Here is a 22,585-nt window from a genome sequence, read left to right on the forward strand (position 1 = left end):
TCGTGCATGGTTATCAATCAGCCAATGAACCTGTATTCAGTAGTCACAAGTGACAAAACAGAAGAGTACATATTTGGTCTCTAAGGCTGTGGAATTGCAACTGCCCATGAGTTCATTAACATGCTAATAAATCTGTTTCTCGTTTGTCTCCCTCCTCCTCCAGTGAACATTTGTCGTGTGCCTTCACATTCTTTCTTCATGGGGAAAGCAATGTGTGCACAAGTGTGGAGATTGCTCAACACCAGCCAATCTACCTGATCAACGAAGAGCATATCCATATGGCCCAGTCCTCACCGTCTCCGTTCCAAGGTAAGTGAGCTGGATTTGGAACTCTGTGTGCTTAACCTCGCTTCTGTGTGGCAGGGACTTTGCTCCTGGTGATGTTATCTTCAGAGGTGAATAAAGTAAGGTTAAGTAACTCTTCAAATGGGTTAAATTTCTATTCAGGAAGTTGAGGATGTAAGGGAAAATATTGTTAGAACTTCAGCACTATAGCCAGCCATAAATGGTGTGGGAATTTTCCAGAGCTTTATATTCATTAACATTGTTTTTAAAGGTACATGCATATATTAAATAAAACAAAGAAATTCATCTGTTGTTTTGTTGGTTTTTTGTTTGTTTGTTTTAAAGACTTATTATTTAAGAAAGTGAGTGCACTGATTTGATTTTTTGCATGGTGTCTAGGTCAGTGGGCTCAAATCTGTAACTTTAATGCTACGTGAATACAAATACTGAGCTTATCTAATTTGGGAGTACTTTTCATTCATAGATTGTCAACTTTTTTTGGTTTTGGGTTTTTTTTAAGAAGGGATGTCTGTGAAAATGTATCAGAAACAATGAAAAACTTGAAGTATCTCTGTCTATTTATTTGCCAGTGTAAGAAATTAGGGTTCTACAGAATTAAGTTAATGGCTTATTAAATTCATGATGCAATTCTGGTGAAATGCTCTAAATTGAAAAAATATAAGAATATTTGAGTCATTGAGTTATACTGTCTTTACTACAGTCTGAAATTATAATTTCAAAGCAATTAAAGCAAGAAATCTCTATAAAATTAACATACAGTAAAGAAAGACCCAGAGACTTATAAAATAAGCATTCATAGAGATGCTAATTTATAGAAGCTTTATTGAAAAACATTTTGTTTCTAAATGTAAAGTTTTGACAGAGGCTCAGACACTTAAGTCTTAGAAGGTTTTATTTCAGTGAGCTAAATTCATTACTCTCTCAAATCACATATGAGTAAAAGCAAAACTGAGTGTGAATGGGAATATCTGTTGAGCAACTAGTTCTCCTTACTTGTCATGACTGTAGTCTTCTTCATATATTGTTACGTCTATGCTTTTTAATGCTGAGAAGCCTCTAGTACCATATGTTCCTGGTAAAAATCCTATTGTTGAATATCTATCCTCTATTACTTCCATGTATGGTCATCCCTTTGCCGTAATGAGTGCTGTTTCAGTACGCTTAGCTTAGTTCATTGTGGAAATTATTAAACTAAACTATAAAAAGGTCCATTTTTAGCTCTGTAGGGATGGCTGTACAGGAAGCTAGTGCAGTGTGCAGTAGCTTTCCCCTGAAGGCAGATCCTTTAAATCAGCATGCAGGTAGAACAGTGACTCAAGCTAGAGGCAGACACTGGCTGATAAATGGTTGAAATATATATATACTGTAGGGACTGTTGTTTCTTACTTTGCAGTTTTGGTGAGTCCTTATGGTTTAAATGGTACACTCACGGGCCAGTCATATAAGATGTCAGACCCAGCAACTCGTAAATTGATGGAGGAATGGCAGTATTTTTACCCTATGGTGCTGAAGAAAAAAGAAGGCATGAAAGAGGAAGAAGAGTTGGGATATGACAACGATTTCCCTGTGGCAGTTGAAGTCATTGTTGGTAAGTTTCAGTATTCTGCCTGAAGGATTATTTTCCTCCACATGATTTAAAAAAAAAAAAAAAAAATCTAATTAATCAGAAACAGCCATTATAATTTTCCTATCTTCTCTTGTAGCTCTCTTGACACTGGAACATCTGACTAGTTATCTTGCCTCAAGCTTCTGTACTCCCTGTATCCCACATGCTATTATTCACAGTATCAAGCTACTTGTTTCAGCTCTGTACTGGTTATAGAGGGTTAGGTATACATTAGTATGTGCAATTCCTTAGCTCTTTATATTTGGGATAATAAGTTTTGTCTAATTGACATTGAAAACAAGTTGAAGTAGCTAAGGCTGCTGAATATTACCAGGTATTAAGACTTTTGTTTTTCCATTTCTTTGTAGGTGGTGTAAGGATGGTATATCCTTCAGCCTTTGTTCTCATCTCCCAGAGTGACATTCCCATGTCACAGAACACTGCCAATACTGGAGGCCATTTAAATGTGGGACAGCAGGGGCTTGGAAGCGTGAAAGATCCTGCTAGTACCTGTGGGATGCCACTCACTCCACCCACTTCTCCAGAGCAGGCCATTATGGGTAAGCAATAAACTCAGGAGGCAGTCTTTCATTTTTGCATAGCTCATGATAAGTGAGGATAACTATGTGAACAGTAGCAGATTAAAGACAGGCGAGAGACTGAAAGTTAGGAGAGGACTTTTTCTGTAGGTCTGTGGTAAATTAAAGCCGCTACTTTAAACACCCCTGAAGAAGACATGTCTTTAAACAAAACTGTGAATTCAGTTAAGCTCCGTTTTCTATAACTGCATTATCTTTGTGCAGTAGTGCAAATACCTGAGAGCCTAGACTCTGACAGTGTTTGACAGATTTTGCCAGTGTTTATGAAGTGTTGGTTTTCTTGTGTTGGGATTGGAGGAGGGTGTTGAGTCATTGTGGTACGAGAGTACAGTGAACATACAAGAGTAAGTAGCTCTTCTTGTAAAGAGCTAGAAATACAGCACTTAACTAAGCATTCATGTTGGTATAATGAAAATTTGCAAATGCTAGCTACTCTTTTTGTCCAACATAGTTGGATTTTAATTAAGGGCCATTCAAAAGAAATGCATAAGTCTCTGAAACTGGTAAGAAGGAGCTTGGGTTTCCCAGATGAGGACTGACATAGGCTTGCATCATATGCAGATGGCAGAGTGCTGCATAATATTTGCAAGTGAGTTACGTGTTTTGTCTGGATAGAGTATGCCTCTTTCAAATGTTTGGATCCATAGTAGTTCTAATCTCAGAAGCCATCCAAATGCTTGGTATGTGGGGTACTAGATCCTTAGTATCTTGTTTCATTGAAATGAATATGTACATCCTGTTGCTCCTCGGAAATGAAAATAAATATCTATAACCTGTCATCATCTAGAATACAGACAAGACCTTAAGATTAGTTGCTGTCATTGTGGTTATGCTGTAAAAAAATTCAGGACTGCAATTTCAAATGAGAACTAAGGAACAGAGGAGTCAAACATCTATTTGAGTGCAAACTTCTCTAAGATAATAAAGTAAAAAAAAAAAAGAAAAGAAAATATGATATAGAAAAAAGAAATTCAGGGACCCCCCCCCCCCCGCAAAAAAAAAAGTTTTGAAGGCATGTTTACAACTAACTAATTTTTTTCTGTGTAGATTGTCTTCTGAACTTGTTCTTTACACACTTGCCAGTTACTAACAGAATTACAAGATAGTTGAGGTTGGAAGGGACCTCTGGAGACTGTCTTATCCAACCCTTCTGCTCAAAGCAGGGTCAGGTAGAGCAGGTTGCTCAGGACATTGTCCAATCAGGTTTTGAACATCTCCAAGGTCAGACACTCTGCAACCTCTCTGGGCAACCTGTTCCAATGGCTGACCACCTTCACAGTAAAAGTTCTTTCTTACATTTAAATGGAACTTCCAGTATTTCAAATTATGCCCATTGCCTCTTATCCTTTCACTGGATACCACTGGTTATATCCTCTCTATTCTCCCTGTCAATTATTTGTATATATTGATAAGATTTCTCCCCCAGCTTTCTCAGCCTTTCCTTGTAAGCTTTATTAATAATAATTTCACAAGTACCAGCATGTTTTATGCTTTGCAAATGACTGTTATTTGGAATTGAGTTTCGGTTCACAGAAGATTCTCTGACTTGAGTCACATTGGCAAAATCATTAGAGACCACTCACCACTGGGCAACCTTCTGCTTGAACTTGCAGGGTTTTTTGAACTTGTTGATTAGTGCTTACTAAATTTCACAGAGCAATAGAAGCATTGAAGACATGAATGTTCCTACAAGTTTCTGTGAGACTATGCAGCCAGATGGGAATAAAGAATCCTTGTTATACCCTCACTGAGGTCTAAGGAGCTACCAAGCTAGCTTAGCCTTTATTAGGTGGTTCTGTCACATCAAGAGGATCAATCTTGACGTAAAGCGAAAGAAAACTAATCATCGTTGGCTTTATTGCCATGGAAGTACTTGTCTGGATTCACTTGTCCATGCACAGTGCCTGTATATGAAGACAATCAGAGTATCTAGTATTTACTGATAATAATACAGAATGTGGGATTTAAATTCACTTTGCATGGTGTTTTTCAAGGCAACTGATAGTTAAAATAAGCAAAAAGCTTATTAGTAACTAACTGAAGCAAGACAGTCAACTTCTAAATAACAATATTAAAGTATTGATGCATATTTTAATGTGCTGTTGTATTTTTATATTTTTCAGATCCCTGTTAAACTTGTATATTATCACAAGGGTACTCTATTTTAGAATATTTATAAACTATTAATGTCTAAAAAGCGTTCATATTGTCCAATCTAGCAGTCATAGTTTCTGTTTGATCTCTGCTATTGTTTGAGGGCAATATGAAATTGTATCAGAGGGGTGCCTCTCCAGCGAACAATGAAAGGATTCCTTTATATTATATCAAACACCATTTTAAAAGACCTTGAAAAATTGGAGAAATGGATTGGAAAAACATGTCATGCAGTTCAGCATCAGTAGATGGGATACATAAACTGGATTAGTTTGAGGCACATGAATAATACTTCAGTTCTCAGTTCTGCCCCATACTAGTAAAAATATGGTTGTAGGACCATGTCTAGTTTTGAACACTTAAAGATGTGGACAAATTGGATGGAATCCAGTGCAGTGAGAATGGTTATAGATTTTGCAAACAGGACCTACAGAAAAAGATGGAAAGAATTGAAGTTGTTTAGTCTAGAGAAGAGAAATTTGAAGGAGAGATGGTGTAACAGTCTTTAGAGACATAAAAGGAGAAAAAGAATAATCTTTTCTCTGCAACCAATATGTAATGAACCTAAACTGGAGCAAAGCAAAACTAGGTTAAACATGAAGAAGAACTTTCTCTGAGGAAGGATAATGAAGTGTTAGAATAAATTGGCTGGTGGGAAGCTGCAGAGTTTCCATTAGTAGGGAGGTGGGTGGGTAATTGGGGTTTTTTTCATGTTTTGTTGAGGGGGGGGTTGTTTTCAAAGAACAGGTTAGTCAAATATGTTGATCCAGCTTTGAAGCAGGGAATGAACTAGATGATCTCTTCAGGTATCTTTCAACCGTATTTTCCATGATTGTGTCTAAAGTATGTAACGAAACAAATTGCTGCTGAAACTGGGGAATGACATTTTTCATGTGTAGAAACAGACTGCACCATAGGGATTGTGAATTGACCTCTGGTGAGTGGCTGGTTGTGTTCTCCAGTATTTATACTATTATGTGACATAGTTATTTGTGTGTGTTCCAGTATTTTGTCGGTGGTTCTCATGGATAAAAATTAGTGTCAGTGTATGAGAACAAAATGTTTTTGCCTGCTGCAAAGTTCTGTTTCATATTATGCTATGTATGCTGTACTGTATAGTATAAAAATATTACAAAATTTTGGAAAACAATAATTAATGCACTCAAATGTAACTTGAAAGCTTGGGTAGCTCCTTGGTTATCCTCTCATACATCCTATCCCTCCCTTTCCATCATAGTTTTTTTTTTTGTAACTGGCAGTTGTAACTGTTCTGCTATTGGTTGATGTGTGCGATGTATATGTGTGCACATAATGTTTATTTATATACACAGATTCCTTCCTGTCCCACCCGAAAGGAGGACAGATTGGCTAATTCTGAAGTTTTGACCTGTTTTTTTGATCAACTGTCAAGTTCATAATGTCTGTAGAACATTTAAAAGCCACTGAAATAAATTGTTACAGCCACAAGCCTCAGTACATCTAGGGACTTGTGGTTTTGACTGCCTCTTCTTTTTTAATTAGAATTCTTTACAAAAAGAGAATCAGGGAAGGTCTAGCTGGAGAAAAAAATATATAAGCATGAAGAATCAAAGAAGATACAGGGTTAGGCAGCTTGTGCACGATTTTAAAAGTTGTATTTTGAAAGTCATCTAATAGAAATCAGCAGAATTACCTTGTTAGATGCAGTGATGTATAGTAGTGAATCCTTTCAGCGTTTCATTCTTAAGGCTTCTTAAATTGCGTCAGGCAGAAGGACGAAGTGTTCTGTACACTGATTTGACCTTGTTAAAACGCGGCATATCCTTACTTTTCCATCCAGAGCACAGTGTTACTCAGTCGCCAGGCCAAATGAACCTAAAGCTCCCTCTACTGTTGTAGTTTGTATTTGTAAAGATGACTGTGTTAGATTGCAGTTAGTCTAAAACAAAAACGTATTTCATAGTAGAAGAAAAACATCTGCTTATACAATAGCTGGTAAGGTTTCTGCATCACAGATGGAACAAAATGAAGCGCAGAGCGTAAATCAGTTTTCAGGCTATTGAAGTAATATCTTCATTTGTTATCTCTGATAATCATACAGTATTACTGAGAACCTCACATATGATGTTAATAGTATATACTAATGATCAACTGTGGAACAATTTCTGTAGTAGTATACATCTCAACTGTAAGATTTTACCAAAGCAAGTTTTGATTCTGGTATTTCAATTCAAGTATATTATAAAGAAATAGCATCACACTAATCCATTCATTTCTTCAGTGAGGTTTTATCTTGAGTATAAAGAACTGATTCTTGCTTTGAAGTAGTCTACATAAATTACTGGTTTTCTCAATAGATGCTTTTAGAACCATCCATATTATAATAAATTTAGCCTTTAAAGCAACTCACCAAAGACTATATAAATTCAAGTTTAACATCGAGGATAATTGTGAAAAAACTCTGTCTGCACTATTTCTTAGTGATTCACTACAAGGCTGTAGGTGGGTATCTAAACTACCTCCATTTAAGTGGCAGAGTATATTATGTCACGAGAGGTGCGGTACTTGCACGACTATTGTACCTGGTATAACCTCGTGCCATCTTTGTTACCCCAAAGGCAAGTATTGCTTTGAAATGTAGTTTAGTCAGTCTTTTGTCATGATGCTTTAAGCATTTTCTAGCGAAAGTGAACATCTGTGTAGTCAGCAGCCTTATAAGAGGGAAAGTCTTTTCAGGAAAAAGTATTAAATGTGAATATTAAGAACAGCTATAACATTAATGCTTAATTTACATTGCAGGAGAAAGTGGATGCTCTCAGAGCAGTATCAGCCATTCAACTGTACAGGAGGGGACAGTCAGTGTACACAGTCCAAAGAAATCAGGCAAGATTACTCCAAAATTTCACAATCATATGGTTCACCGTGTCTGGAAGGAATGCATTCTCAACAGGTCACAGTCCAAGTAAGGCAGCAGTCCTGATGGTTTTGTTTATTAATATCACATAATATGTAGTTAAAATTGTAATAGTTTTGCCTTAGATAATGTTATTCCTCACAGATTCTTTTACCACTACTCAAAGCTAATGATGCAGAACACCATTATCAAAGAATATTTGTTACTATGTTCATCTGAAAACTCCTAACACTTAAAGCATTGTATTTGCAGTTATGGATCTTAATTGTGACAGTCTTTGACGTTACAAATCCATAACACGTGCCTTCAGCTAGATGCTTTCAGATTTGATTGTATTTTCTAGCTCCAGTTGTAGTTACTAGACTGAAACTTGGGTGACTGAAGAGCAAATAGTATATATTTGATATTTAGAACTCTAAGGATAATATTTGTAAAGCATTACATGTGTTGGACTAAAATTCCAATTGACAAGGATACGGTAAATTCGTATTATTAGTATCATAGGCCTTTAATACCAGAGATTTAAAGTATATTCATGGCATGGTGTGCCCTGAAATCATTATTTTTTCACTATTTCCATGCAATTTTCTCATTGGATATATCAGAAGAATTTCCAGATTCAGTTTGAATTGCTTGCCCCTTGTTTCTTGTGCTCAAACTCCAGACAGAGCTATCTGACGTAGAGCTGGTACCATTCTCTCACATAAATCAAACTGTAAGGAAGTAGAGGGAACTACTGTTAAATACAGAATAAGGTGAAGTAGAAGGAAGTAATTTATCTGAGGGGAACATATGTGAATTTACGCATACACATTTTAAAAATTTTGGGTTTTGAAAAGATGATGACTACTAAAATAATTCTATCTTCTTCAGGAGGAATCAAATTACAACTGCAAATTTGGAAGAGGAAGTTCCTAACAGCACTGTTTCTTGGGATTTTGTGGATCCAGTCCAAAGAGTCAGTTGTTCTTGTTCCAGGTGAGGTTTGAAGAGAGTAAGCATTTATCATTTGGAAGAGCCCTGTTTAATTCATGTAGAGGTACACTTACAAAAGGGAGTTATGTTTTAGCTGAGAGAAGAGGAAACTCTAATATCAAAACTGTGATCATCACTCATATTCAGGTGATTAATATGCGTCTCATATCATCATCACTTGCAGTAGTCAACTTGAGTGGAAAAATGATCCTAGACTAGAGAATGGGGCCTAGAATCACTCAAACGTTTCTTGTTCATAATGAACTCATCCTTCAGGCTTTTCAGGAATGTGAGCTTTAATGTGTGGAGTGGTAAGACTCACGATGAAGAGGGGCCAAAGCTGCATAAGTTTCAGAGCATCCCAATTGAGGGCTAGTGCTATTGTCCCTGTTGGGAGGAAGAGGAAAAATATCCCTAAGAATCGCTTTACTCCATGTACCTCTAGTCAATCTGCCATGACTCATAGGACACCAAAAAACATCCAAGAGAATATAAAACCTTTGCAGCATGGTCATCCACTGTGTCGTGGTTTAACCCCAGCCAGCAACTAAGCACCACGCAGCCGCTCACTCACTCCCCCCCCATCCAGTGGGATGGGGGAGAAAATCAGGAAAAGAAGTAAAACTCCTGGGTTGAGATAAGAACGGTTTAATAGAACAGAAAAGAAGAGACTAATAATGATAACGATAACACTAATAAAATGACAACAGTAGTAATAAAAGGATTGGAATGTACAAATGACGCGCAGGACAATTGCTCACCACCCGGCGACTGACACCCAGCCAGTCCCCGAGCGGCGAATCCCTGCCCCCCCACTTCCCAGTTCCTAAACTAGATGGGACGTCCCATGGTATGGAATACACTGTTGGCCAGTTTGGGTCAGGTGCCCTGGCTGGGCATGAGAAGCTGAAAAATCCTTGACTCTAGTCTAAACGCTACTGAGCAACAACTGAAAACATCAGTGTTATCAACATTCTTCACATACTGAACTCAAAACATAGCACTGTACATAGCTACTAGGAAGACAGTTAACTGTATCCCAGCTGAAATCAGGACACACTGTCAACTGATCAAAAAGAAATCACAGTTCAAAGTTCTGGTACTACTCACTCAGGAAAGGCAAACCAGCACCACCAATTCTGCTTAACCGTTCTTAAAATTATGAGAGAGATGTTACAGGGTTACAAAAAAACCAGTTTCCAGTGAAATAGTCCTGTGAAACTGCTTCTACTGAAACTTTTAATTCCCAAGGTCACTATCTACTTAAAAGATTGGTAAAGATGTTTTTATAACCTAAAGAAGTTATTCCTTAAGTATGCACAGATGTAAATGTCATTCTTATGATCAAACAGAAATGCTGATCGTGCTATGCTAAGCGCTTTGGGGTTTGGTTTTGGTTTTTTCCTGTCTCATCCCCTCTCATCCCCCTCTGCCCCCCTGCCCCTCTCCAACTGCAGTAAGGGTCTTTGCCAAAATAATAGTCAACACAACAGCCAGTGATGTGGCTGAAATGATTCTCTGCTTTTTGTGTTTGAGACATAGCTGGTTTTCTTTTTTCGTCTTTATTTTTCTTTTAACAGCGAGGCAAACTTGAGAATAATGCTGCTGTTAATAATAGTATTTAATATATCATCTCACCAAATCCTTAAATGTGTTGTCTGCCACAGCAAACTCTGCAGAGCTTTCTTTATAGATTCGGCTGTACAGAGAAATTCAGGAATGTAGCGTTCTCACAATCTCCGAAAGGTTGTCGATTAGAAATTTCCATTGTCCAAAATTGAACGAAGAGAGATTGTGTCCTTGTACCTTTTGTGTTTGACTTCTCATGAAGCCAGTTGTTTGTTGTGTATTTAGAAGAAGAGATAAAGGGATTGTGCATCATATGGAGGGCAGAGTGTTCAACCTGGAGACCCTGTGCTGTATCCGAAGTGAAAGTGTTGCTCTTCTGCAGCCTTGCTCTTTACCCCTGGTTATACGTTGCTTGTATGTATACACTCAAGAGTACAGAACAGATAAATGTTTTGTCAGGATGCCAAATGTTTCCTATGGAAAGCTGAGGTCCAGCTTCACCTGGAAAGCATGGGGAATCAATAGTGGACAATGGAAGCCTGATTCTATGGATAGGTTCAGCTGCATCTGCAATTTCACACTGTCTCTTAATACCTCCAGTGATAACTACATCATGCTGGAGTTAGTAAACACAGCAACTGGGAAATTAAAACATTATTCTTAAAATGAAGGTGGTACCCGATTTCAAACAGCAATAAAAATTTTCTGTACAGCTGCAGAAACTGGACAGCTACTGTCCTATAGATACTGTTTTAGTCATTACTGTGCCATTATATGTATTGTATAAATGAGAGTATAAATGTCAAGATATGATCTTAAATATGGAGTCTTAAAGGGTTGTCTGGTACTCAGCATCACATTCAATCTTCTATAGACCCAACTTTCTGTTTTTCAACACACAATGTCTAAAATAATTTTCTGCAGTCAGTTAAAATATGGTGAATGATGGAGAATTAAGTGAATGAAATGTTACAAGAACATGCTTAAGGCAAATCTTCAGTTACTAGGGCATTAGCTCCATCCACATTGTGGGTGATTGCAGCTAAAGACCATCTGCTACAGCAGAGAATTTGCAACATGTCCTGATAACAGCAAAGCCCACAAAGAAAGCCAGGACAATACCACACGACATGGATGGTTACAGGAAAAAGATGTAGCAAGTACAAGAAGTTGTATTTGTACCATTTGACAGCCGCTGTGTACTATAAAACTTGGATCTTTTCATAGCTAAGTCATAAAAGCAGAATTGGTTTTCTTCAATCTAGTAGTCCACTTTACTTGCGATAATGTAGTTTATCTTTGTGAGTAAAAACCATATCATATGTTTCGTGAAATGTTTTGTTGCTGTCCTAGATATTTTTTTTATAAACAAAAATAGGGATGGAGTGATTTATTTCGGAATGGTATTTAACTTTAAACAGGTATAAATATTAAGCACAATACATCTTTCAATTCTGCTTAGCTTAAAAACCCAAACAACTAAACAAAAACCCCAGACACAAAGAAGGCCAATAAAAATATGGACAGAGTTAGATGTCCCTCTTGTAAAATCCTTGGGGACCATCAGCTGCATGATGAAAATACCGAAATACTGAAATTCAGTCCTGTGCTTCCCAGTCTTGAGACAAATTGAAAAAAGCCGTATTAAAATATGAAGCCAGTAATAAGTTTGTATGTTACTGCATTTTTTGGTTTGAATATTTTAAAATATTTATTCATGCTCTCTTCATCAGTTGGTAGTTTCTTTTTTCATTTTGTTTTGGTTTGGTTTTGGACTAGAGTTGTAGTTATTTTTCCTTACCTGATATAGAGGAGAAAACTGCCATGAAAGCATCCTGCCATGTATTGCGCCTGTGAACATAACTAAAACAATTTTGATCTGTATCTTTTGTAACAGATGCTCAAGAGTGTGCAAGAGTAGTGGTGCAGTTCCACAGCAGTCATTTTATTTGAAAGGCTATCTTTCTTTAGGGTAATGAAAGCAACAGTAGCTTGGATTTGTTTGTTATATTACCTTTCATCTGAGCAGTACTAAGCTTTTATAAACATTAAATCTTGCCTTTGAATGCTATTTTCTGGAGACTGTCATTTTCCATTTTATAGGTCAGAGAAACGGCAGCCAAGTTGGCTTGAACAACATGGTCCAGATCATGTGACCATTCCAGAATCTGTTAAAAGATCAGGAATAGACATAAGATTTCTCAATGCTGTTCTTCGGTTGGTTGTGGCGTGGGGTTTTTTCCCGTTAGATCAGATAACGGTATAAACTATGCAGTGACTTGTTTCTGCCTCTGCTTTCAGGCACAAGGTTTTCAAACAGCGTTGTGCCGCTGGCTCCAGCCGTCCCCCAACGATAAATCAGCCAGGATTCAGCATGGGAACATCATCTTCTTCATCATTGCCACCTCCCGCCTCTTCAAAGCACAAAACAACAGAGAGACAGGAAAAAGGAGATAAACTGCAAAAAAGGCCTATGATGCCATTTCACCATCGGCCCTCTGTGACTGAAGAGCTATGCATGGAGCAGGACACATCAGGGCAGAAACTGGGATTAGCAGGAATGGAGCCCTCTTTAGAAGTCCCTAATTCCAGAAAATATGAGAAGCCGCTATCTATACCTGCTAGAAATCCAAGCAAGCAAATTAATATGAATCCTATGGATTCACCCCATTCCCCTACTTCCCCTCTGCCTCCCACACTTAGCCCCCAGCCAAGAGGTCAGGAAGCAGAGAACCTGGACCCACCTTCCGTACCTGTAAACCCAGCACTCTATGGCAGTGGGCTGGAGCTTCAGCCATTGCCCAGCTTAGATGATAGGACAGTCCTTGTTGGACAGAGGTTACCTCTGATGGCAGAGGTCAGCGAGACAGCATTATACTGTGGGATAATTCAGAACAATGAGTCACTAGATATGTGGAGGACCTATAGTGTCCCATCGAGTGACGATCCAGAGTTCAGGCCACCGGATCTTCCGTGTGAGAGATACGATGCCAAGATGGAAATAAACTCAGACAGCACTGCACTGAAACGGTAAGAGGGTGAATGGATCTGACTGGTGGTTTTATTAAATTATAAGCACAATCAAACTGTGTTTTCAGTTGAAACTGAAACAAGCAGGAGGCTTCACTGTAACATCAAAGATGATGTATGCTGGAGATAAGGTTAAATACTTAAACAGAAATGTGTTTTTGTATGTAGTATGTCTTATTTTTGTCCTATCTGGCTTTCTGTTGGACACTGTAAAAACTGATTAATATTTTTGTAACCTATATCACAGTAATTTGAGCAAATGTAAGAGTTTTATTAAGCTTATGTCTTTTGATCATATAAAAAAAGAAAATCGATGTTTAGTTATGCAACCTTCCATCTACATAAATGCTTGGGTTTGAGTGAAATTCTGTTTATGGCACTGTAGAAGCACTTCAGTGTGGTTTGTCCAATTGTGTGGGTTTAATAAATTGCACTGTACCATGCTTTCTGTAAGTAGTAGCTGATACTATATTACAGAATAATACTGCTGTTTTGTAAACCCACTGTTGGATCTTCAAAATTGATAGAAACTTTCCTATTAATTTCAGTCTCTGAAGGATTGAAACTGAAAACCCTAACAGTCTCTCTGGTCTGTACACAGAAAAGAGCAAATGCTAATCTCTTGTAAATTGTTACTTTAGAAAAACTACAGTTAACATACAGTGTTTTCCTCCATGAAGAACATGAACTACCTAAATTTTAAGGAATTTTTAGCTGTCTCTTTCTTTTATTTTTTTTAAACATGGATTTTCTTTTATGCAAAGGTATTTATTTATTTTTAACTTTAGCATGAGAATTTGAATTAATTTTATGACGGCTTAAAAATTACTTTTGCATTTTAACAATGCATATTAAAAATGTACCAAAGAGAGTAGTTAATGAAAATGTGTATGCTGAAACTGTGGAGTTTGCTAGGCTGAAAAGGTTATGTGTACTTCAAAGTATTTTGATTTATATAGTGACAAGATTAATTCTTTTTTTCATTGTCCCAAAGTAGTTCTTAATACAGTAAGATGTTTAATATTAAATGTAGGCAAATGCGTCCTTTATTTGAGGAAATAAAGTATTTCTACTAGATCAAGGAGAATGGAGTGAGACATGGGCTGTATTTGTGTGTGACAGCTACAGATCTCAAGAGCTGTTATTTTTCTTTGCTGTAAAAGGTATGTTTGTTTTGTTTCATGATGGCTTTGTTTGCTTGTTTATTTTTACTTTCAGGCTCTTAGCACAACCTAATAAACGGTTTAAAATTTTGGAAGAGCAGAAACCAGTGCAGGCACTGAACTATCTTGACCCCTTGCCTCTACTACAACAACCTGGAGAAGGCTTGGGAGACGCTAGTGATCCTTACACTTTTGAAGATGGTGATATAAAGTACAGCTTCACTGGCAATAAAAAATGCAAACTTGGGGCTGAGAAAGATCCTTTGAAAAAGAACAAGGTAACGTGTAAATCCAGAGTCTTTATCATTAATGTTCTTATTGGACTTATAGTACTGTAGCACAGTATTTGCTCTACAGCTCTCAGGAAAACACAAGCCTGTTCCACAAATCAAAATCAGAGAGATTATGTATTTCTTTCCTCCACTGGCTCACAGGAAAAAACTTCATTTCAGTATGGTATTTTTGAACTGGTATTTGTTGCCATCCCTCTGAACCTGTTTGTATATGAAAACACTGCTGTTGCAAGGAATACTTCCTGTTTACATATATTCAGCTTGACCAGCAGCAGGTTCCAGATTTAAGCTAAGAAATAAAATACTTTGATCCTTATATTCACTTGTAGAGATGAAAGAATTTGCTGGGCTTTTTTTTTTTTTTTTTTTTTTGCTTGCTTCAGCTTGACATATCACCTCATTGGAAAGCTCAGATCTCTCCAGCCCAAGTTTATTTTTCTTCCCTTGAGCAAAATTAGTGTAGCCTTCTGCTGAGAGGATTTGTGGTAGGGACACTATATCGGTTTGAACATTTCCTTAGAGGTGTTCTTCCATATGTGAAAGAAAACAATTTGATCACTATTCTTTGGTCATCACCTTCCCTGTATGCATGATAATTCTTATGTATCTTGCCCATTATGGACGTGTTTTATTGTCTGGCTACTCGCTCATTTGTTCTTGTGCGGGTAGCCACCACGCTTAAAATTCCAGATGATGTGTTTTCTGGAGAAACTGAGGTGGGTAATTATCTGTACTGGCTATCAAAGTTAAGTGATGTATATGGAATCCTTTGTAAGTCATACACAATATTACTTGATGTTTTTCCTGATATGCAGATAAACAGCAGACAACTGTGTGCTTTTCCTTTCTTAATTTTTTTTTTTTTTTTTTCTTCTCAAAGCATTTAATCCAGAACCCTGAGTTTGGCTTGACATAGGAAAACAGTTGTTCTTACATAGCTTAAATTAATATTCATTAAAAACTCCTGGATTTTTTTGTATAGTCAGAAGATGGAATTGGTACCAAGGAAATCCCCACAACAGGTCATTCTACACCAGTTCCTGATGGAAAAGATGCCATGTCTATTTTCAGTTCTGCTCCTAAGACTGGTGAGTAAAAGCTCTTTAATTCACTCTGCAAAGCAAAAATACTCAAAGCTATGCAATAAAATCTGAAAGGAAGAATCACATACTGAACATTTTGCTGTAACATGAGAGCTATAGACAGCTCCCGAGATGGAAAAAACTTGATTCTGCTCGTCCTTTTTATAATAAAACAATTTTTTTTTTTTTTTTTTTTTTAATTAGAGTATTAAAGTTGAGCAGTAGCTACCTTCATTCTTTCCCAGTTGACCTTCGGTGCTTGCTTAAAACTGGACTGCAAGGCTATTTCTAGGCTACATCATAGAAAAGGGGCCTCAGTGATTCTTGCTTGTCCCCTGTTTAGAGTGAGAAGTAAAATTGAAAAAAGGCTATTTTGGATTTCATAACTTTGCTCCCATTTTTCATGTGTTTTTCCCTTTCTTTTTGATAGATACCCGGCAAGACAATGCTGCAGGCCGAGTAGGCTCTGGTAGCCTCACACAGGTGACAGATCTGGCTCCATCACTTCATGATCTAGATAATATCTTTGATAATTCAGATGAAGATGAGCTTGGAGTAAGTCTTTGTAGGACTGAGCATTCTGTAGAGTTAAACCTTGGCCAAAAAAAAAGGAGGAGGAGGATGGAATTCTAGTGGGGAGCGATTATCCCTAATAGATAGGAGAGAGTTTCCAGGTAGGCAGGCTTGGATTTTAACTAGGAAGAACTGCTAGCAAAGAGAGGTGTCCTTTCAGGAGATCCATCAAAGAGAGAAATCATCACTGTCTATAATTCAGGAATATTAGGAGGTCATTTAGGTAACATCAAAGCTTGTGTTGTCTGACAGTTTTTCAGTTGTGAGGGGAACCTGTATACAACTAATTTGCTGACTCAGTCATTGCATAGACAGGCTATGAGACTACGTCCATAGGTAGAGCAATGTAGTTGCTTTATAAATGCATTACATTGAGTTTTGTGTCGTCCTTAGCTTTCGTCAGTATTTTGTGTGTGTTTGAGAGTTACGGAAAAGATCTTAGTTTCATTAACTGGTGATTTGTTCTTTTACCTTGTCTGAGAAGCTGCCCAAAGAAAAATAAATTCAACCTTGCTGAATTTCAGTAATTCTCTGAAGCATGTTTCTTTCTATTTCTACGAGCAGTTTATTTCAGTACAAAGTGGAATAGCTGCTGAATATTAGGAAAAACAAAAGGAAAAGCAGATGTACATCAATTACTAGGGAAAAAAATCAAGACACATGGAAAGGCAAACATTTGAATAATTACTATTTTTAAGCTTAATCTAATATAACCATACTGATACAGAAGGTGATCCTAAACTGACTGATAGTAGATAATAGCATTTAAAAGTCTAATGTCTGGTTCTCAGCAGTACTTTTCAAGTATACCAATTTATTTACCACTTCTCCCTCTTTTGTGGTTCCACACAAACTGCACTTAAGATGCCGCAGTTAATATGCAAATCTACTAGAGGACTGTTCTGTCAAAATAAAAAATTACCTTTTTCTGTGAAGTTGGCCTGGACAGACCTAATGTTCTTCCCATCTTAAACCTTGCATGTGTTGAGCTGTCCCCTGTAGTAGTCTGTTAGTGGCATTCTTACTCTCAGTGCCATATTCTCATGATTACCTTAGAGTAGTCCAAACATGGAAGCAAGTAGAGTAGTCGCATTAATTTCAAGCTCAGTGTTTGTGATAACATTTTCAATATAATTTGTGTGTATATAGACAGGGGCAATGTATAGACAGGCAAATATTTCAGAGACTTTGTTTTGTTTTGTTTAGTGTTGAAAGAGAGAAAAAAAGAAATCCAGATTCCTTGGGGATGGGGGGAGCAGATGGGAAAGTTAAGAAGTACACTTTTTCCTTTCTTGTGAAATCTCATTCAGACAGTTTTCAGAACTTTTAATAGCCTATGAATTCTAGTATTTTGTATATTTTTTAATATGGTATGTGATTATTTGTCTTTTAGGCGGTATCACCAGCTCTCCGGTCATCAAAAATGCCTGCAGTAGGGTCTGAGGAACGCCCTGTAGGGAAGGATGGTAGAACAGCAGTACCTTACCCACCAAGTAAGTAGCAACAACCGATTGCCACTTTGTTGACAGTTAAAGGCAGTATGGTAGCTATAAGGAGATTTTTTTGTAGGAGGCTTATAATGTCACTCTTTCAGAACTAAGTAGTATGTGCTTATTTTGTTCTGTAATTACCAGGTGCCAATATTAAAAGAGGATAAACAGATTTTAATGAAAACAGTGGATGGTAATACAGACATATGTTTTTAATGTGCCTACTGAGTTTTGAGATGCTCTTCTTTTGACATTATTATCTTAGACTGGAACTGTGGGAGGGATTTGTTACAAATCTGCATTTAGAAGCTTTCTCCTTTATTCTCAATTCAGAATTTAATCTCAGTTAGTCGCTTAAACCATTACCATATCCCTCTTTAAGTATAAATCATTCTTCTTTTTAAAGAATTGAAGGAATTTAAAGCTGTGACTTACCAATTGGCCATTATGGTGCAACCTGTCTTGGAAGAAAACTGCATTCAGCATTCAACAAATTCACATTAAAATCACTTCCAGGGTTTAGTATAGATGTGGAAGTGCATGATTAAAATTGAAGAACTAGGTTCTAACTGAAGACCCATTGTAGACCTTTTACAGATGGTTATGGTAGAAGTGATGCTTGTGGAGGCACTGCACATGTACAAGGAAGGCTATAGGAGTGCAGGAAGGTTAGAAATTAAATTTAGTATGCTGAAAATATATGAATCGCAGATTAAAACAATAGGGCTTTTTTCTAAGGACAATGCCAACAACTATTGGGAATGATAACTTCTACTTTCTGAGATATATGGCCTTTCTTGCATTTCTTGTACCTGAAAGGAGGTTGTAGTGAGTTGGGTGTTGGTCTCTTTTCCCAAGTAACAAGTGATGGGATGAGAGGAAACAGCCTCAAGTTGCACCAGGAGAGGTTTAGATTGGATATTAGGAAAAATTTCTTCACCCAAAGGGTTGTCAAACTTTGGAACAGGCTGCCCAGGGAAGTGGTTGAGTCACCATCCCTGGAGGTATTTAAAAGACATGCAGATGTGGTGCTTAGGGACATGGTTTAGTGGTGGATCTGGCAGGGTTAGGTTAACGGTTGGACTCAATGATCCTAAAGGTCTTTTCCAACCTAAATGATTCTGTGATTCTATGATTCCATTTATATAGGTGGCCTTTCTCTTGAGATGAAAGAGACATGTGTATATGTATGTGTGAGAGAGGAGGGTGAGTATTTTTGGTATAATACTAACCAATCAAGTTATGAATTACAAATTCCTTAGTGGTGAGGAGGAAGAATGTTTGATTTTTTGTGGCTGCTATAAGCAGAAATCAAATCTCTCTGCAAATCATTCTTTAATGCCTTCTCATTAACTTCAGCTGGTAATGAGAACAAATTGAGGAGAAGAAAAAAAACAGTCTGAAGGAGATGAGTCAGAGTTTTATGGACCCATAAAAGCTGTGCTGATTTACTCAAATGTAGAAGTCTGAAGTATACAGAGATTGGATTTTGACAGGTTTAGTTGATCCATAGCTTTTTAAAATATGCAAAGCTTTTTCAAGCGTGACACACATGAAAATGAATAACGATAGTTAGCCTGTTGCTGTAGGGTTGGGGGATTTTTTGTAATTAAACTTTTTTATGAATCTGCACTGCAGAATTTTGCTAGCTGGAGTGAGCTTGAGTGTGAGAATATGATATACTATAGAGCTATATGAAACAAGTTAAGTAGATACACTCCACTTCTGTTTTGTAGCTGTCCCCTTGACACCAGCTGTCGAGGTATAACAGTATCTGCAGGGAACTGAAATGCCTTCTACATCATAATAAAGTCCTACTGACCACCTTTCATTTTAACCTTCCTTCCTGTCCCCCTTTCTCCAATTTCGAAAGCACACTTCTCTTTGTTGAAAAACAGAGGCAGTAGCTAATCCAGCTGGCATCCTGAAGCTTATATTTCATACTAGCATTGGGTGGAAAATAGTTTTTTCCATTTTACCGAACCTGTTTTCAACATTAATTTGTCCTGTATCAGGACAAGACTAAGGTCTTTTAAATTCAAAGACTGAGAAGGAGGGAAACCCAAAAAACCTGAGTGGGAATAATTCATAGCCCATTATTTACTCTACTACTCCAGGTTGTGAAAGACTTTGGGTTCAGCTTGGACCGTTATTATCAACCGAACTCCATTTTTAGAGGACTTCACCTATTTGAGTTGTTTCACTTTGTCTAAAGAATTAAATAGACTGGCTGTCTCATCTCTGTGCACAAAAGAACAAAATTCAGGTTTTGCCTCTGTTAAGAGACATCCTGAGGTTGCAGCATCCTACAAAAATGTACTGTTAGTGTATGTATTTGTATACTAGATAGAATTTTAAGTCCATCACTTATTTCTGTCTTTTTCAGTTAGATTTTGAGAGTAGTACTATGTTTCACCAGTTTGGATTTCCACAACACAGTGTTTACCAGTCAGAAATCCATCTGTATTTATTTATGAATTTTCCATAATCTTTATGGTGCAGAAGTTATTGAATACAATTATGTTCTTGTGTCCTATCAACTTGGGTTGGATGTATGGATAGAAATGGAAATGGAAGTGGGCATTTAGTCTGTCAGAAAAAGTGTTTAAGAAGAGACACCTATGGGAATTTACCCTTATATAATTTGAGTATTTTAACAGTGAATTCACCAGAGTGATGGTTATGTCCATAGAATATCTGTCCTAATTCAAGTCAGGAAAAGATAGCATATACCCTGAATTTTAAGCAAAATAAATACAGAAGCTGGTAGCTGGAAGGAAAAAGAATTTAGCTGGGGAGAAAATAGAAGACTGTTATGATTTTTGTTTGATTCTGTTACACTTTATAAAGCATTTCTGTTGGGGTTTTTTGTTTGTTTGTTTTGCTTAAAAAAGAAAAATACACTATGGATGATTACATTACGATCATTTACTGAGAAGTTATTTAGGGATTTTCCTGGCTTAATGTCTTGTGATGCAAAATTATAATTTTGTGGCTTCCACTTCTGGAACCACTTTTGGATGCCTGGTAGTCTGATTCTTGAGCAAAATTGCCTATGTTTGTGTTAGCAACAGTAGCCTGTCTTCTCTTCAGGAGTTATGTTGCTACGGACCAAATGAGACTACAATGACTGTATGTCAGTGGAAAAATGCAGCTAAGTGCACACTAATTCCAAAAGCGTCCCATTTTAGGGCTCAGTATCAGCTCTAAAAAAGGGAAGAAACTGCTCCTTAGTAACAGTTGCTGGGGTGAACTTTGCATTAATGTCAATTAATCTCTTGTATTATGAGATACTTTTTTGTTGCTGTTAAAATTTTACATAGAATTTGTGTATCTACCAGTTTGTTGTTTCTGCTGAATCATAAGCTTGCAAAGTATCCCTAGGAATTTTTGGAATTTATCCCTAGGAGTTAACTTTTCGTCTAGATTTATATTGGTGTCAGAACTCCAGTAAGTCTGTAGAACCCTTGCTAGGTTTTAACTCATGAAATAAGAGCTATTATGGAGTTGGTCACTTCCTGTTTTATTGGGTTTCCTTGAGAATTTGTATTTTAATGATTAACAGTGCATTATTTCATCATATTTAGCTGTGGCAGATCTCCAAAGGATGTTCCCAACACCACCTTCTTTAGAACAACACCCTGCCTTCTCCCCGGTAATGAGTTATAAAGATGGAATAAGTTCAGAGACTGTGACTACCTTGGGAATGATGGAAAGTCCTATGGTCAACATGGTTCCAACTCAGCTTGCAGAGTTTAAAATGGAGGTGGAAGATGGACTAGGTAGCCCTAAACCTGAAGAAATTAAGGTATAGTGCCAAAGATGCGGTATTTTTATAATCTTGTTTGTGTATGTTTTGATTTTTATAAACAAGTCACATGTATTGTAGTGTGTGTAGCAGACTACTTTAACAAATGTGAACTGGATCCATAAAAAGTACATATCAGTCTTTAGCTGGAAAAAAAAATCTTCTCTAGTAAAAGAGCTTTTTAATTGTTTCCCTGACTTTAACTATAGGTATTTTTCTTCTCGTAATTTTATGTTTGTAATGTTTGTGATTGTTCTCAGGAAAAAAAACAATATTGTATGTGAAATGAGCCCTATGCCTAACAGAAAGAATGTACGTATATGAAAAACCATCATACTTGTGACTAAGTAGCAGTTAAATGATTTATTTCGTCAGATAATTTTTCTGTAGCACCTTTTATGTATAGCCACTCCTTGCTGCCAGTCTCTGGAGATGCAGCTGGGATAAAATCATGCATGTAGAAAGGCTGCCTTTTTCTCTCTGAAATGTTGCCTTTTTTGGTTAGGGTTGAAAATCTCTGAGAAAGCCCAGGGGTTGAACTTGCTCTGTTTCTTCTTCAGCTGATGTTACTTCACAAGTTTTAAGGCCAGATGGGACCATTCTTATCTGACTTTCTGTATAACACAGGTCAGGTAATGTCACATAGTTACTCCTATATTGAGTCCTATAGTGTATCTGAGTAAAGAACTATTTTTAAATGGGGACTCTGCTGCTGGGTACTAGTACTCACCTTCCCGGCTTTACATATCAAGATGTATCCATTTTTCCATAGCATCACATAAAAGGACTTAACATAAGCACCTAGTGTACATTGATTTGTATTTCATTGTTCCATCTTTAGCACAGGTTAAGAGGTAAGATGAAATCATTCTGCCTGCTTGTGTGTATTCTGCATTACTTAACTTTTTGGGCCAATTTTTGTCACCTTTGTCAGGAGTTATCGTTATCATATTTCCATGCATATAGCCTGAGGGTTTTTTTTAATTTAAAAATGCACATTTCTGTGTAGAAGTACACATCACCTTGTTCTGCAGCAAGCTCATT

General features: G+C 37.1%; 1 protein-coding gene across 1 annotated transcript in view; it reads left to right on the forward strand.

Annotated features, from left to right (window-relative positions):
* Positions 1-22,585, forward strand: part of MED13L (mediator complex subunit 13-like) — a 203,120-nt gene that overhangs the window by 145,103 nt on the left and 35,432 nt on the right. Inside the window, exons 5-15 of the mRNA XM_010574210.1 lie at positions 164-309; positions 1,700-1,894; positions 2,281-2,472; positions 7,444-7,606; positions 8,432-8,536; positions 12,404-13,132; positions 14,351-14,573; positions 15,571-15,676; positions 16,101-16,225; positions 17,637-17,736; positions 21,321-21,541. Coding sequence (XP_010572512.1) covers positions 164-309; positions 1,700-1,894; positions 2,281-2,472; positions 7,444-7,606; positions 8,432-8,536; positions 12,404-13,132; positions 14,351-14,573; positions 15,571-15,676; positions 16,101-16,225; positions 17,637-17,736; positions 21,321-21,541 — 2,305 coding nt within the window. The remainder of the gene's footprint in view (positions 1-163; positions 310-1,699; positions 1,895-2,280; positions 2,473-7,443; positions 7,607-8,431; positions 8,537-12,403; positions 13,133-14,350; positions 14,574-15,570; positions 15,677-16,100; positions 16,226-17,636; positions 17,737-21,320; positions 21,542-22,585) is intronic.

Source organism: Haliaeetus leucocephalus, unplaced genomic scaffold, assembly GCF_000737465.1.
Source record: "Haliaeetus leucocephalus isolate CR32 unplaced genomic scaffold, Haliaeetus_leucocephalus-4.0 Scaffold13, whole genome shotgun sequence".
Classification (NCBI taxonomy): Eukaryota; Metazoa; Chordata; class Aves; order Accipitriformes; family Accipitridae; genus Haliaeetus; species Haliaeetus leucocephalus.